The following is a 14,549-nucleotide window of genomic DNA, read 5'->3' on the forward strand; positions in this document are numbered from 1 at the left end:
TATTTTAATTTCAGGTGGAGTATGAGAGGGACTAAAACCAAAAAAAAGTTAAAATTTCATTTTAACCTATCATCTTCATCCCCAATCATCTTCTCTCCACCATATGTTGATCATCTTCCCCTGTAATATAGCATCAACGAATTTCAGCCCCAAAATACATGTTTATAACCTGTCAAAAAAAAATACATGTTCACAAGATAAGATTCAACATATGCCCTCCATCAATATACCAACCGAAAATTAATTCATCATCTGCCATCAATATCTCCCATTCTCCTCCATCCCGTTTTTCAATTTTACCATCTTCATCTGTCATCAACCCTCATCAACGCTCTATCATCTTCAAGCAACAACCAGATCCAACCCCAAACCCATAAATCAGATCTGTCGCAGTAAGGCTTTAGCAACCCAGATCGAACGGAGAGTTGATGGTGCGAGCTTAGTCGGTGGCAGGAGAAGCTTTAGCGAAGGTGCGAGCTTGGTCGGCGCTAGATTCGTCATCGCTGCGCTCCATCACTCCCCCCCCTCTTTCTATCTCTTCAAGTCTGTGGGTTCTCCATGAGCACCGGGGAACCATTTGGGTGATGGGTGATGATGGGTTTGGTGAACTGAGCCAGAAATCCCAGATCGGAACTCAGAAACCCCCAGATCGGAACACAATCGACATTGAGCCACCACCCTAACCACCTGTGAACCCTAGAAACCCCAATAAACAAGCACCGGAGAAACCCTATTCCAAAATCCCCACCCAGAACATAACCGAGAAGAAAATAGATTATCTTCATCACCCATACCCACCATAGACCCCATATCGGAAGAAGACATCTTCATCTTAGAGAGGAGATTTTTTGAAAAGAGACAAAAAAGAATGAAGATGAAGAGAGGAAAAGGAAAACATCTTTGTTTATTAAAGTTACATATATGAAAGAGAGGAAGAAGAATGAAGATGAACCCAGGAAAAAGAATTTATTTTTACTCAACTTTTTATTTTATCTAATTTTTCGTTTTTCAGAAAAAAATAAATTTATTTAAAAAATATATGAAATAACCGGTGAAATCCACAATAGAGGGTTAAAAGGGGGTTGTGCACATTTGCACAACTTTTTTCTTGTGTACCATAGGGGACCCTGAATTTCTGGTTTGGATTTGAGTAATGTTTATGTTGTTTCTGGGTTTGAGGGTATGTTGTTTTGGGATTTTGAAGAACATGGTGAAGAGAAGATGATTGGAGATGAAGATGATGGGTTAAAATGCAATTTTAACTTCTTTTTTTGTTTTAGTCCCTCTTGCATATTCCACGTGTAATTAAAATAATTCAAAACTGGCTAAATATCTGACATGTCAGCGGTCACCTACAAGCTGGCATGCCACATTAACAGTCAAAATGGTCAAAGGATGGAAAACAAACGATTTACTAAGTAAAGGGACAGAAACCATCAAAAATTTAATTGAGGGATGGAAACCAAAATTTCGCTATAGTTCAAGGACGAAAAGAATATTTAACCCAAGTAAAAATTAATAAATCGTTCATGTTTAATGTATCTCAGTTTATGTATGCACCAACTATTGAACAGTTTTTGATGTATAATCCATATTTACATCTTTATTCAAATGATACTCTTTCATGTGAGAGGGACATGTACCTCAAAAAATCTGAAACCACACAACACAAGACACCATTGTGTTTGTGTGTTGGCTCCTGAAGCTTCTTTGAACTTCTCCACCCTTCTGAAAGCACTTCCAAAAGCAAGAACTTCCACCATGATCATCATCATCATTTCCTTCACCAGTCCTCAACATTCCCCAAACCAATTCAATGGCGTTACTTCCCTCTCTTTCTTATTCTCCCTCCTTCAACCCCACCAACACAATCACAAAAAGTTTCATTTTTCCACTTCCAACCAACACTCTCACTCCCAAAAAACGCATTTCAATTTCTCCATGCAAGTTCTCTCTCAAAGACCACGACCACCATGAAACTGAATCTTCTTCTAGGATTTCCGTTGCTTCTGAGAAACCCAAAACAGAGGAACATTCTGATTCTGAGAAACAGCAACAACAACAAGAACAACAACAGGAATTGGATTGGAAGACAGATGAGGAGTTCAAGAAGTTCATGGGTAACCCTTCAATCGAAGCTGCCATAAAGCTCGAGAAAAAGAGGGCTGATAGGAAGCTCAAGGAGCTTGACAGGGAAAGCAACACCAGTAACCCTTTTCTTCGTCTTTTCAATGCCTTAGTTCGTGATAATCTGATCAAGGAAAAACAGAGGCTCCAGAAAGCAGAGGAAACTTTCAAATCTCTTGATCTTAACAAGGTAGGTAGCTAATAATTAAATTAATAATTAATCATACTCACACAATTTGTAGAAATGATACCTAAGGTATATTAGATAAGGAATTAAAAATGGAAGTATCTATTAAAATTTTCATTTTTCATTTTTTTAGTATCTATTTGAAGGTGTGATCATATTCATACTCATGCTAGTTGGAGTTGAATACCATTCATGTTACTATTTGACTTGTGCAGTTAAAGAGTTGCTTTGGGTTTGACTCATTTTTCGCCACGGATGTTCGAAGATTTGGAGATGGAGGAATTTTCATTGGGAATTTGAGGAGACCTATTGATGAGGTCATTCCCAAGTTGGAGAAGAAGCTCTCTGATGCAGCTGGTAGGGAGGTTGTGGTGTGGTTCATGGAAGAAAAAACAAATGACATTACTAAACAGGTAAATTTGGCTTTGAAACCTATGCTATTTTGTATAATACAACTTATCTGATTGCTTTTCTTTTGCTGATTTCATTTGATGATGCCTGGATATATAGTTTGTCAAACATATGAATGATTCTTAAATTCTTGGTTTCTTAAAACACATACATTGTTTCTATTACTATTATTATTTTTGGCTTTATATTGTTTTGTTTTTCATATATTGCTTTAAGAAAATGTTGTAGAGACTAGAGATGCTTTTGCTAGAATGGTCATTACTAAAGTAGTATATATTCAGGCTTGTGTGGTGCAACCCAAAGCAGAAATGGATCTCCAATTTGAGTCAACTAAGCTGAGTACTCCTTTTGGTTATCTCAGTGCAATTGCATTATCCGTCACCACCTTTGGAACAGTTGCTTTGATGAGTGGCTTCTTCCTTAAACCTGATGCAACATTTGATGATTATCTAGCTAATGTTGTGCCTCTATTTGGTGGATTCTTATTTATTCTGGGAGTTTCTGAGGTAATTAATAGATTGATTTTCCACTTCTGTTTCTGATTTATTGTGCTCTTATTAGATTATCTCCATCCAATTAATATATAACTAGTTTAGCTTTTAATAAGCAAGAAATTGCCCAAAAACATGCCAAAAGAAAGTATTCAAACTTGGAAGTTTTCTTGGTACATAAATTGTAGTTTACTTGATCAACATATCATCCTCATGGATATAGTGTGTTCGGGCAACACTCTAACAGACGTTTTCAATGAAGGAAGCCAAATTTGGCATTCCAAGGCATTAAACGTCAAAGTAGCTCCTGGCATGGAGTAGTGTTCCATTGAACGTGATCTGAATTCGTACAAGCTCACAATGGCAGTTGCCCAGTTTCCTATATTTGATGTGTGTGTGTGATTTCATGCTCATTATCTCAGAGAGGTTTTTGTGGTTACTGTTTTTACAACTGTATTACATGCATTATAATAGTCATCATTGACATGTAATTTGTTCTATGGTTGTGTTCTTTTCATTGTGTAGATAGCCACGAGGGTAACAGCAGCTCGCTATCGTGTCAAACTCAGCCCTTCTTTCCTGGTGCCATCTAATTGGACAGGGTGTTTAGGAGTGATGAATAATTATGAATCCCTCCTCCCCAACAAGAAAGCCCTTTTTGATATTCCTGTTGCCCGTACTGCTAGTGCGTATTTGACTTCATTAGTGCTCGCTGTTGCTGCATTTGTGGCCGATGGAAGCTTCAACGGGGGCGACAATGCATTGTGAGTGGTGTATACTCTCCTGTCCTAATTAATGCTTTTTCTTTGGTCAGAAACGGAAGGAAAGGAAACCAAGCTTTGATTAATTGTCAAGTGTATATGGTTTGCCAAGACCACAATTGTATGGTCAACAAATAGCTTTCGTCTAAAGGCCTAAGCTAAAATACATGTCTAGTAATACATGGCTATGAAATGTATTACTAGATATATAGTGTGATGGTGGTGGCATTGATCATCCGAGTTCCGTGCATATCAATTCATAGCGAAAGCTAATGATAATATAAATAGAAAATTGTTTCTCATGTTTCGACATTCTGCTGCTTTATTTGCAGGTATATACGGCCTCAGTTTTTCTATAACAACCCCTTGCTTTCTTTTATCCAATATGTTATTGGGCCTTACGCGGATGATCTTGGAAATGTGTTGCCCTATGCCGTGGAAGGTGTTGGAGTTCCAGTTGATCCACTTGCATTTGCTGGCCTCTTAGGTGGGTTTGCTGTGATTTCTATTTTTGTCCCTCGTTTTGAAAAGAATGATCCAACATGAAAATCTAATCTAAAGATTTAACAAAATTTAAACGTCCAGGTTACTTGTAAGACAGCAGCTGTTCACACCAGATTTTCTTAAAATTAATTAAGTTCATGAATATGGTGAAATTGGATGATCCATCAGTTTTCACCTCTATGGTAATTAGAAATTGGTTCTAATCCTTGTGTGTATTAATTAGTCTTTTAGATGCCAACATAAAAGTTACACCTTTGAATTTTTACAATTTTTTTCTTGGCAAATTCATAGAATTCAGAATAGACCTAACTCTAACCAAAGCTAGCTCAAGGTTGAAGATTGTTCTACCCTATACAACTTACAAGTACTTATTTACATGATCTTAACTCTGGAAATCTGCACATGCCCATATTTGGTTGACACAATAAACGGATTAGGATATAGTAGACTTTGTACTATCTTAGAATTCGGATTAGGTGTAACCTACCCCCAAAACTAGTTTAGGTGTGAGGATTGTTCTATCCTATGTAATGACTTATTTAGATATACATGTAGTCAATGTGAGCCTTAGCACAAATTTTAAGGCCTGAACTTGTGGGTGAATGATAATTTATGGGGAGAGAAATTGGTTCAGAAAATGAAACATGCTTAAACAATTTGATTGTCGTCATGCAGGGATGGTGGTGACTTCATTGAACTTGTTGCCGTGTGGGAGACTAGAAGGAGGGCGAATTGCTCAAGCCATGTTTGGCAGAAGCACTGCTACGCTGTTATCTTTTGGCACATCATTATTGCTTGGAATTGGTGGCCTCAGTGGTAGTGTTCTGTGCTTGGCATGGGGATTGTTTGCAACATTCTTTCGTGGTGGAGAAGAAGTACCCGCGAAAGATGAGGTCACCCCACTAGGGGAAAGCAGATATGCTTGGGGTATTGTCCTTGGCCTTATATGTTTCCTCACACTCTTCCCGAATGGTGGAGGAACTTTCTCCAATTCATTCCTCAGTGATCCATTTTTTAGGGGCGAAATGTAAATAATGATCCGGCTGTAATTATGTGTATCAGTAGATGTCTGTAATTATGTATTTTCTTTTTTCATTTTACATGTTTTCACAACCACGGCTAGTAGCTAACTATTTTCTCTAAGATTTTTCACCATGTAAGTTTGAGTTAATTTTCATATATTTATACATATTTTGTGGATGATCACCCGAATTTTCTTTTGATTCAACTATGGACCTCACATGCCAAACTGAACATGAAATCACATCAGAGCCTATAGGTTACACTTACACTGATATGGGGCAGATATTATTAGGAGGGAGAATAATGAGTAATCAAAAGCAATTTGAACATTTTCTTCTACAACTATTTCCCCCTTCTTTTTCCTCTTTTTATGATTTATTTTATTTTTATATCCTTTTTCTACAACAGATATTATCGTTTGTTTCATATCAAATAAATAACAAAGATGTACTTGGAATAGCCAACCGTGATGGAACATATTACCATGAAACAAAATCTGTATTTATAAACAAGTATCTTAATTGTAGCTTGGCAAATAGTATGTACTTCCCTCAAATGAGATAAAACCAGCTTCAAGTTTGAAACACATTCTTATAGAGAAATACAGCAGAGGGAGCCATAGGTTTTTCTATACTATAGCAGGGGACAACTATTGCCTGTCGAATTTACAATGCCCCTTGGACTTCAAACCAACATGTATAAGTATAATCGAGATGAACATTCATGTAAAATATAACTCTAGGCTTCAGAGTCAGAATCCAGGTCAAGTGGACATGTTCCATCATCTACATTGGCTAGTGGGTTGTAGAGGTGTGAACTAGGATCTGTGCACCCTTCAACAAGATTCAGATCGCAGCGATCACCCTGCAGTGATATTTTCATTCATCATTTAGAAAATGGCTATGTGCAGTAGTGGTTTAAAGAATAAAGAGAATATCCAAGAATTTAGAAATGTTACTCACCCCTTCTACTGTTAAATTGCCAAGCATGGCACATTTGGTTATAACTTTATTTGAGTCTGGAAAGATTGCTTGCTCACATGCTCCTTCTTTGCCCAGTTCCTCTGCCAAACCCTACCAAAAAAAAGTACAGTCAATTGAGGCATATCAACTAAGTCAAGAATGTGAATTGCCTATTAAGCTAGAATGATTTGTTTTACAGTTCCATAAGTGCTTTGGTGTTTACGTTTTATTATTTCTTCAAAAGCAAGAATGTGAATTGATTATTAAGCTAGAATGATTTGTATGTTAATCTAGAGGCAGTTAATTCAAAGAGAAAATGTGTTTCCACTTTACCTCATTAAAGAATTCAATAGGCTTGTTCTGAAGAACCTTGGGAACTTGGAACTGTAGTCTATAAGGACCATCCCAGTCTACTCCATTTGTGAAGGAGAAGATCAAGTTCAGAGCTGCAAAAAAAAGAAGTTAACAAGAGGACTTTGAATGACTTTGTCAGCTAAAGATATTCAGAAAATAAAAGTGCCACCCTTACCATGTTTAGGAACGCATATTTGAATGCTATATATCGGAGCATCAGCTTTGCCTCTATCTTTTCTGAGCATAGCCCTTGGCTCACCACCACACATAATTGGCTGATTAAACCCTCCTGAACAGATGAAATAGTCAAAATGGTTCTTCTAAAGAGTAAAGCAATCCTCACTTTTGAGGTAGCTTTTGAGTTAGAATTAGCCTTAGCCTGAATTCTAAGAATGTTCATTACATTGTAACATTTAATTACTAAGAAAATCATATCATCTCTTACATAGTGTGGAATGTCAATTGATCATTTCTATAGTTAGTTATGATACTTAGACACTCCAACATGGCATACACCCCATAGGTATCTCATTCTTCTCTCTATCTCTTTCTTTTTATCACACCCATCATAAATCACTTCCTTACTTCTTTCTCTTCTTTTCATTTGTCACTCTGTGTATCTATTTTGGTGTCTCAACTATGCAACTATGCAGATTTCTAACATTTTCCTTTTATAGCAGAATGAGCCGCAGGAAAGCATGGTGGATTGTGGAACCTTTCATGACTCTCAACATCTTAGAATACTTCAGTTAATTTTCTTACAAGCAAAATTTCCATGACCTTCGTGAATTAGTTCAAGGAATTAAAATTAATAATTGTGACATTCCTTGTTCTTGAAATATTCCATGTCTACTTTATGATGAATCCAAATCTTTGGCCACACAAATATTATAGAAATGAATTTTTTGGGAGCAAAAATTACCATTAAAAGCGATTCCAAATTCTTCATTAGGAGCAAGTTGAGTTGAAGTGGGATTATAGAAGAGTTTTAGTTTTTCTCCCTGCAAAAATTTGTAAAAGTATTAATTAAAAAGGTGATTAAGTAACTAACTCCAATGAGTTGATTCAATACTGTCAGACATACTGAAGTAGGAGGGAGGCCATTCATGGTTTTCCAGTAGACAGAAGCTTTCCCAAGCTCAAAATTAGCCCATGAAGGAATCTTGTACCTTCAAACATTGATACAAGATATTGTAAGGTTACCCAAAATTAGGATTTAACTCTTAGTTACTTCAGAAGGTAGAGTAAATCATAACAACTGTTGGTTAAAAAATTAATGGTTGAGATTCAAAGAACCCCACGGTTAATTTTTCAACCAATGGTTATGATGAGTTACTTTAGCTTTAATGGAGTCAAATCCTCTAAATTAACTTAAAACTTGGTTCAGCAAGAATTCTTAGAACACAAAGAACATTGTTACTTGAACCCCCCTTCATACATTCATTGTTTAATTTCCCAATATATGTTGCTATTTCAATGGGCATGTGAAAGAAAACGTGACATTTTATACACTAAAATTGTAACATGAATTAATAACAAAAATAAATATGGTTTGAAGAAGATGGAATTCATACTCTTCAATTTCCTGAGCTGGAGTTGTTGCAACTGCAACAGCTGCATTGATTGTTCGGGTGACTTTCACATTTCTTTCCTTCACAAGGTAACATCTTGGTAGTGAAACATTGAGAAAAGTACTGGCTGCATCAGAAAGGATGACTTGTTACACAAAAATTATTATACTAGCATGTTTGGTTCCAAAGTGAAATGTCAAATGTGAAATGCTCTAAATCACTTCTGGTTAGAAGCAATCACTCATATGTTTATGAGTAAACCATCTTGGATTCTGTTCAAATTGTGAAACCAAACATTGCATTAGACTAATTTAGGTCTTCTCTTATGCATTTTGGCAAATAGTTCATACAGAAGTTCAGCTATTCAGTATTGTGCAGGGTAGTTCACAGTCACAAGCTTATCAGTAACCATCCCCACAGACCACGGTCCTGAAGTTAAATGGTTCATATGAATAATACTACTCCATAAGGATATTGGCAACTAAAGGATTCTAAAATATGAATCTTCTTATAGAATTTAAATGAATTTTGACAAGCCAACAGCTACTTTATTCCCAATAAATTAATAAACCTCATCTATTAGCTGCCAATAGTCAGTGAAGATTTGTGAGAACATAACATATTTAAAGTACTGAAACAATTTCAATGAAATGATATTATACTATAGTTGAAACCTTTTTCTAGGACTTTCACAAAGTAATAACTGCAGTCAACACATGTTTAAAATTGTATATAATTAAATACTTCAAAAGAATTGTCCCCCTAATTCACATGACTGTTTGAACTGGTGCTTCCATGTGTTTTGCAAGGTAAGATTACAAATGAATAAAAATAGAGACTGACCAAGCGTGTTTGGAATTCTAATAGGCAAGCATGGTTGTGTGGTGGAAGAGGCAAAGATTGACGCGTTCGTTGCAGCCATTTATGTATCACACTATTTTGGTGCCTGCTTGTTATTGGATTGGAAGGAGGCACTGAAAAGAAGAGGAGATCAGAAGAGTCGTACATTCCAACAACTGAACGAGTCCGTCCATAGATATAATGGCAAAGAGATAAATGATATTTTCAGTGATGAGTGGCAAATGGTCTGCATAGCTAACAACACACACAAGAAACCAAAGTTTTCAAGAAAATATCTCAGGAAGATAAGGACTAGATAGCAAAATTATCAACCACTAGAGGTGAGGAGTGATATTTGCTCACCTCATCCTTTAACTATGAGGTCGAGACTTAGGAGTCAGAAGTTTAATCATTCGCGATGAATGAAATAGTTACTGTTGCCAGGTGAATACTATGTTCACGAGTTGACTTCTGAAAGACTATACTTATAATTTAAAGAGAATTTCGAACTCACTTTTTTCGCATTCAAGTGAACATTCCTTTTCCTAACTTCTACTTGGCCGAATATACACAAGCAATGGGTGAACGGTGGATGGCGATCAAGTGAAAGTCACAGAGAATGCAACAGGCTTTTGTTCACGCTTATGAGTTGGTTGTGGAGGCAGAGAGCGTTTTACCAAGCCCCACAGTGAACACCTATGTTTACGAAGTGAACTCCAAAAGACTAGGCTCATAATCCAAAGAGAATTATGAACTCAGTCTTTTTTTTGTATTCAAGTGAACATCTCTTTTCCTAAGTACTACTCGACCATATATACATTAAAAGAACCAATCTCCCCTCATGTGTGACCCCCTTCTCGTTAAGTAGTTACAACTTACAAGGGCCATATATCAAGGAAGTGAGTTTTAATCCATTCAAAGACTAAATATAAAATATCTATCTTCATCAAGACATGTGATAAAATAAATAAGTTGCCCACATCCGCGTTGCCGATGTTGAGATTAGGTCGCCTATGACTAGAAAGTCTCCTGTGCTGAGTTTGGTCGCCCATCATGAGGGAGGTTTCTCATGATGAGGTTAAGTCGCCTATAGTAAGGGAAGGTCTCTCATTCTAGTCCACAAGGCCCCAACACACCAAGTGTTTAGCATTAAGGCGAAGCGTGCCTTTTGAGCCGATATCTTTTCTTGAATTATCTCATGACTGAAAGTATTTGAACCTCATGTTGCAAATCTAACCAAAGTCATCCATAGGCCACACTTCTTGTGCACATCATCTTATCCTCTCAGTCTCTTTCTCTCTCAACTTGCCTTAACTTTAGCCCTCATTTTTTTCAAACCTCAATTTCCCAAACGACGACCACCGCAAGTACTTGCACACATCACAATCAAACCCAACACAAACTACATAAAAACCCAAACCCAAAATCAACCCATCACCTTTAACTTCAAAGCTCCCATTTGCACCCTCCACAGGACTTCACCTTGTACATAGGAAAAGAAAAAGAAGAAGAAGAAAAACTTTGCTTTCTCTGCATGGCTCTGATAACCTCCCAACCAAAAAATCCCATTCTCAAAACATACTTCACCACCATTCACCGTGCAATACCACAACGAAACAGAACCGTGGTTGGTCTCGGTTCCTTCTCTAACAACACCAATTTCAACAACAAAACTTGCAACTATGACTCAAAACCAATCCAAATTTCCCTGAAAAACAACCCCTTCACCTACAATCTACCCCTCATAGCAAAAGCCAATGCTGCATTGGGAGAAGCTTTGGAGCCAGAGCAGGGGAACTCAAAGCACAGGAAGATTTTACTCTCAGACGTGGAGGTGAAGAGAGAAAGGAGACTGTTCTTCGGTAGAAAATGGAACTCGCTGGATATTGGAACCGCTGCCATTGTTTTTGCCATGCACGTGCTCTGTTTGTTCGCTCCATTCCAGTTCAATTGGCAAGCTTTCTGGGTAGCCATGGCGCTATATGTTGTGACAGGGCTTTTTGGTATCACTCTGTCTTTTCATAGGAATCTTTCTCACAAGAGTTTCAACCTTCCCAAATGGCTTGAATATACCTTTGCTTATTGTGGAGTTCTTGCTCTTCAGGTATGAATTTTGTTTCTTTCTTCAAAAGCTTTCATCAGTCTTTATTCATGGTTTTGATTGAATGAAAGAAGAAACATGGTTTTGGTTTTTGTGTTGTGGAATGCAGGGGAACCCAATTGATTGGGTCAGCACTCATAGGTACCATCACCAGTTCTGTGATTCTGAGAAAGACCCTCATAGCCCCATTGAAGGATTCTGGTTTAGCCATATGAGTTGGCTCTTTGATACCAATTCTATAGCAGAAAGGGTATGAATACTGTGTTTCTCTCTCACACACACATTTGTATTTGTTGTATTTTTGTTTTCACTTGCTAATTGATTATTGGATTTTTTATGTGCAGTGTGGAGAGCCAAACAATGTTGGTGATTTAGAGAAACAATCCTTCTATAGATTTATCCGAAGCACTTACATTGTCCATCCATTTGCATTGGGAGCTCTTCTATATGCCATAGGAGGATTTCCTTTCCTTGTTTGGGGAATGGTATGGGATATGATATCTTTTCCATCTTTACCTTAATTTTAGGAGAAGAATTGTTTTTTCTTTTCCTGAATTGATTCAGAGTGTGTTTGGTTTCTCCTTGAAAAACCTCAGAATCAATTTCAGTAAAGTCAATTCTGCATGAAAAGATTGATGTTTGGGAGTCAAGTCATACCCATGATCAACTCAGCTAGAAGCTAGATATAATAGTTTATGAGTTGCGTTAAAACATAATCAATTGTGAGAATTTACGATGCTACCTAATAAAAATCATTTTTCATAAATTTATACCAACTTTACACTTCACTTTCATTTCATTTTTACTCATCAAATTTGAAAGCAAATTCCAATTGACACTTTCTTATAATGAAATGCAGGGAGTGAGAATTGTTTGGGTCTACCACATAACTTGGCTTGTAAACTCAGCTTGCCATGTCTGGGGGGATCAGCCCTGGAACACAAGGGACTTATCCAGAAACAATTGGTATCTCAACCTTTCAATTTTTTCATGGTTTTCTAATTGATTTGTGTTCACAAGTTAGTTATTCTAAGATATGGTGTGAAATTTGTTAGGTGGGTAGCGGTGCTTGCTTTTGGTGAGGGTTGGCACAATAACCACCATGCTTTTGAGTACTCTGCTAGACATGGCCTAGAGTGGTGGCAACTAGACTTGACTTGGTACATGGTGAGATTTCTCCAAGCTATTGGGTTGGCCACTGATGTGAAGGTTCCTACTGAGAGTCAAAGGCAGAGAATGGCATTGAATAATGAATGACTGAATTGAATTGCCACATGAAACACAATTCTTTGTTCACTGCCAATGGTGAAATTAAAGACCATAATAATAAATTGTTACATAAGAAGCACTTGTGGTCTGTGGATGACATAAAAGTTTTGTTAGGCAAATGTTGTTTTCAGTGTTACTTTCAGCCCTCATGATGGTGGATTTGACTATGTATATGGGAATATAATACAGTAGATTAGTACAGAAGTATATGTATTTCTATCAGTTTTGATATATTCACACTGTCACACTCATTTTCTCCCTCAACTTTCTCTATCTATCTTTCTTCATTTCTAGTATCATAGTATAACTTATCATAGTAACTTCAAAGGATAAACGATTTATTGTCTTGGTCTTGGTCCCAATGCCACCACTGTGACAAGGCGGTGGCATTTGGAACTTTCAACCAAACGTTTAACAGTAAAATCACGTGTCCTTGCTTTAAGCATTTGCACAATTGATGCTGGTAAGTGTTTTCAGATGTTATAGAGTAATGGTGTGAAAAAGTACTCCTTTTTATACTTACAACACAATATATTATGATAGAACTGTAACTTTTGAAGCTTCAAGAATTTAACTAGATTTGCTTGTGAAGATAAGCTATAAAATATGAGTCTGCCGTCCATTTCGCTTTCTTCACTCATCTGATAAAAAAACTTGGATTAATTGATAGCACAATTCTCAAACCAGTAGCAAAGACCCCAATTTCTTTGATTCGGTTCATACTAAATACACATAATGTTAGAAGAGCAACACGAATACAGATCAGAGTAGAGAAAAACACACAATTCTGATATGTATTCGTGTTGCTGTTATAACAATTGGTATCAGATGACGACTAACCATGGAGGTGCGAAGTTTGAAGTGACGCGGTTCGATGGAACCGGAAATTTCGGACTATGGCAGAGGAGGGTTAAGGATCTGTTGGCTCAACAAAGTTTACAGAAGGTGTTACGCGATGAGAAACCGGCGGACATCGCAACTGTTGATTGGAACGAGATGAAGGAGAGGGTTGCAGGTTTGATAAGACTTTGCGTTTCTGATGACGTGATGAATCATATCCTGGATCTCACAACTCCGAAGGATGTCTGGGATAAATTGGAAAGTCTGTACATGTCCAAGACACTTATGAACAAGTTTGCGAAACAGCGTCTCTACAGCCTGAAGATGCAGGAAGGAGGCGATTTGCAGGCTCATGTCTACGCTTTCAACAACATCCTTGTCGATCTGACACGGCTTGTTGTGACAGTGGACGATGAGGATAAGGCTATTATTTTGCTGTGCTCTTTACCAGGCTCTTATGATCACTTGGTGACCACTCTCACCTATGGGAAAGACTCAATCACGTTGGATTCTATTTCTTCTACACTTTTGCAACACGCACATTGTCGCCAGAGTGTCGAAGAAGGTGGAGGAAGTTCAGGTGAATGTCTGTTTGTGAAGGGAGGTCAAGATCGCGGAAGAGGCAAGGGTAAAGGAGTGGATTCTGGAAAGAAGAAGAGATTCAAGTCCAAGGACAGAAAAACAACAGAATGTTATAGTTGCAAGCAAATTGGGCATTGGAAGAGAGACTGTCCAAACAGGTCAAGCAAGTTAGGCAACAGCAGCAGTTCAGCAAATGTAGTTCAGTCTGATGGTTCTTGCAGTGAGGAGGATTTGCTTTGTGTTTCATCTGTAAAGTGAACTAATGCATGTGTTCTTGATTCTGGATGCTCCTATCATATGACACCGCACCGGGAGTGGTTCAACTAATTTAAATCAGGTGATTTTGGTTATTTCTATTTAGGTGATGATAAACCTTGTATCATCAAGGGAATGAGACAAGTTAAAATTGCTTTGGATGATGGTGGCGTGCGCACGTTGAGTCAGGTGTGTTATGTTCCAGAGGTGACGAAGAACTTGATTTCTCTAGGAACTCTTCATGAGAATGGGTATTCATTCAAGTCTGAGG

General features: G+C 37.5%; 3 protein-coding genes across 3 annotated transcripts; 2 read left to right on the top strand and 1 right to left on the bottom strand.

Annotated features, from left to right (window-relative positions):
• Positions 1-1,432: 1,432 nt before the first annotated feature.
• Positions 1,433-5,624, top strand: LOC130745799 (probable zinc metallopeptidase EGY3, chloroplastic). Its single transcript, XM_057598183.1, has 6 exons — positions 1,433-2,317; positions 2,530-2,727; positions 3,007-3,231; positions 3,742-3,980; positions 4,310-4,464; positions 5,157-5,624. The coding sequence occupies exons 1-6, from the start codon at positions 1,817-1,819 to the stop codon at positions 5,510-5,512; spliced, it is 1,674 nt and encodes a 557-aa protein (XP_057454166.1). The 5' UTR covers positions 1,433-1,816; the 3' UTR covers positions 5,513-5,624.
• A 359-nt stretch (positions 5,625-5,983) lies between these two features.
• LOC130745800 (protein POST-ILLUMINATION CHLOROPHYLL FLUORESCENCE INCREASE, chloroplastic) lies at positions 5,984-9,473 on the bottom strand. The gene is made up of 8 exons (XM_057598184.1): positions 9,235-9,473; positions 8,395-8,518; positions 7,905-7,989; positions 7,743-7,821; positions 6,996-7,109; positions 6,800-6,912; positions 6,467-6,577; positions 5,984-6,368 (listed from the first exon to the last, which is right to left on the bottom strand). Exons 1-8 carry the CDS (start codon positions 9,311-9,313, stop codon positions 6,243-6,245), a joined length of 831 nt encoding a protein of 276 aa, XP_057454167.1. The 5' UTR covers positions 9,314-9,473; the 3' UTR covers positions 5,984-6,242.
• An 893-nt stretch (positions 9,474-10,366) lies between these two features.
• Positions 10,367-12,834, top strand: LOC130745801 (palmitoyl-monogalactosyldiacylglycerol delta-7 desaturase, chloroplastic). The gene is made up of 5 exons (XM_057598186.1): positions 10,367-11,335; positions 11,442-11,582; positions 11,677-11,817; positions 12,192-12,298; positions 12,388-12,834. Exons 1-5 carry the CDS (start codon positions 10,766-10,768, stop codon positions 12,587-12,589), a joined length of 1,161 nt encoding a protein of 386 aa, XP_057454169.1. The 5' UTR covers positions 10,367-10,765; the 3' UTR covers positions 12,590-12,834.
• Positions 12,835-14,549: the final 1,715 nt, after the last annotated feature.

Source organism: Lotus japonicus, chromosome 3 (genome assembly GCF_012489685.1).
Source record: "Lotus japonicus ecotype B-129 chromosome 3, LjGifu_v1.2".
Lineage (NCBI taxonomy): Eukaryota > Viridiplantae > Streptophyta > Magnoliopsida > Fabales > Fabaceae > Lotus > Lotus japonicus.

Bases quoted from the DNA above. Each gene is read 5' to 3' on its own strand.
- LOC130745799 (XM_057598183.1), top strand. From the start codon at position 1,817: ATGGCGTTACTTCCCTCTCTTTCTTATTCTCCCTCCTTCAACCCCACC. The intron at 2,318-2,529 runs GTAGGTAGCTAA...TGACTTGTGCAG, and splicing joins AATCTCTTGATCTTAACAAG to TTAAAGAGTTGCTTTGGGTT. The intron at 4,465-5,156 runs GTGGGTTTGCTG...GTCGTCATGCAG, and splicing joins TGCATTTGCTGGCCTCTTAG to GGATGGTGGTGACTTCATTG.
- LOC130745800 (XM_057598184.1), bottom strand. From the start codon at position 9,313: ATGGCTGCAACGAACGCGTCAATCTTTGCCTCTTCCACCACACAACCA. The intron at 7,110-7,742 runs GTAATTTTTGCT...TCATCTGTTCAG, and splicing joins ATTTGGAATCGCTTTTAATG to GAGGGTTTAATCAGCCAATT. The intron at 6,913-6,995 runs GTAAGGGTGGCA...TTTTTTTTGCAG, and splicing joins AATATGCGTTCCTAAACATG to CTCTGAACTTGATCTTCTCC.
- LOC130745801 (XM_057598186.1), top strand. From the start codon at position 10,766: ATGGCTCTGATAACCTCCCAACCAAAAAATCCCATTCTCAAAACATAC. The intron at 11,583-11,676 runs GTATGAATACTG...TTTTATGTGCAG, and splicing joins CCAATTCTATAGCAGAAAGG to TGTGGAGAGCCAAACAATGT. The intron at 11,818-12,191 runs GTATGGGATATG...AATGAAATGCAG, and splicing joins CTTTCCTTGTTTGGGGAATG to GGAGTGAGAATTGTTTGGGT.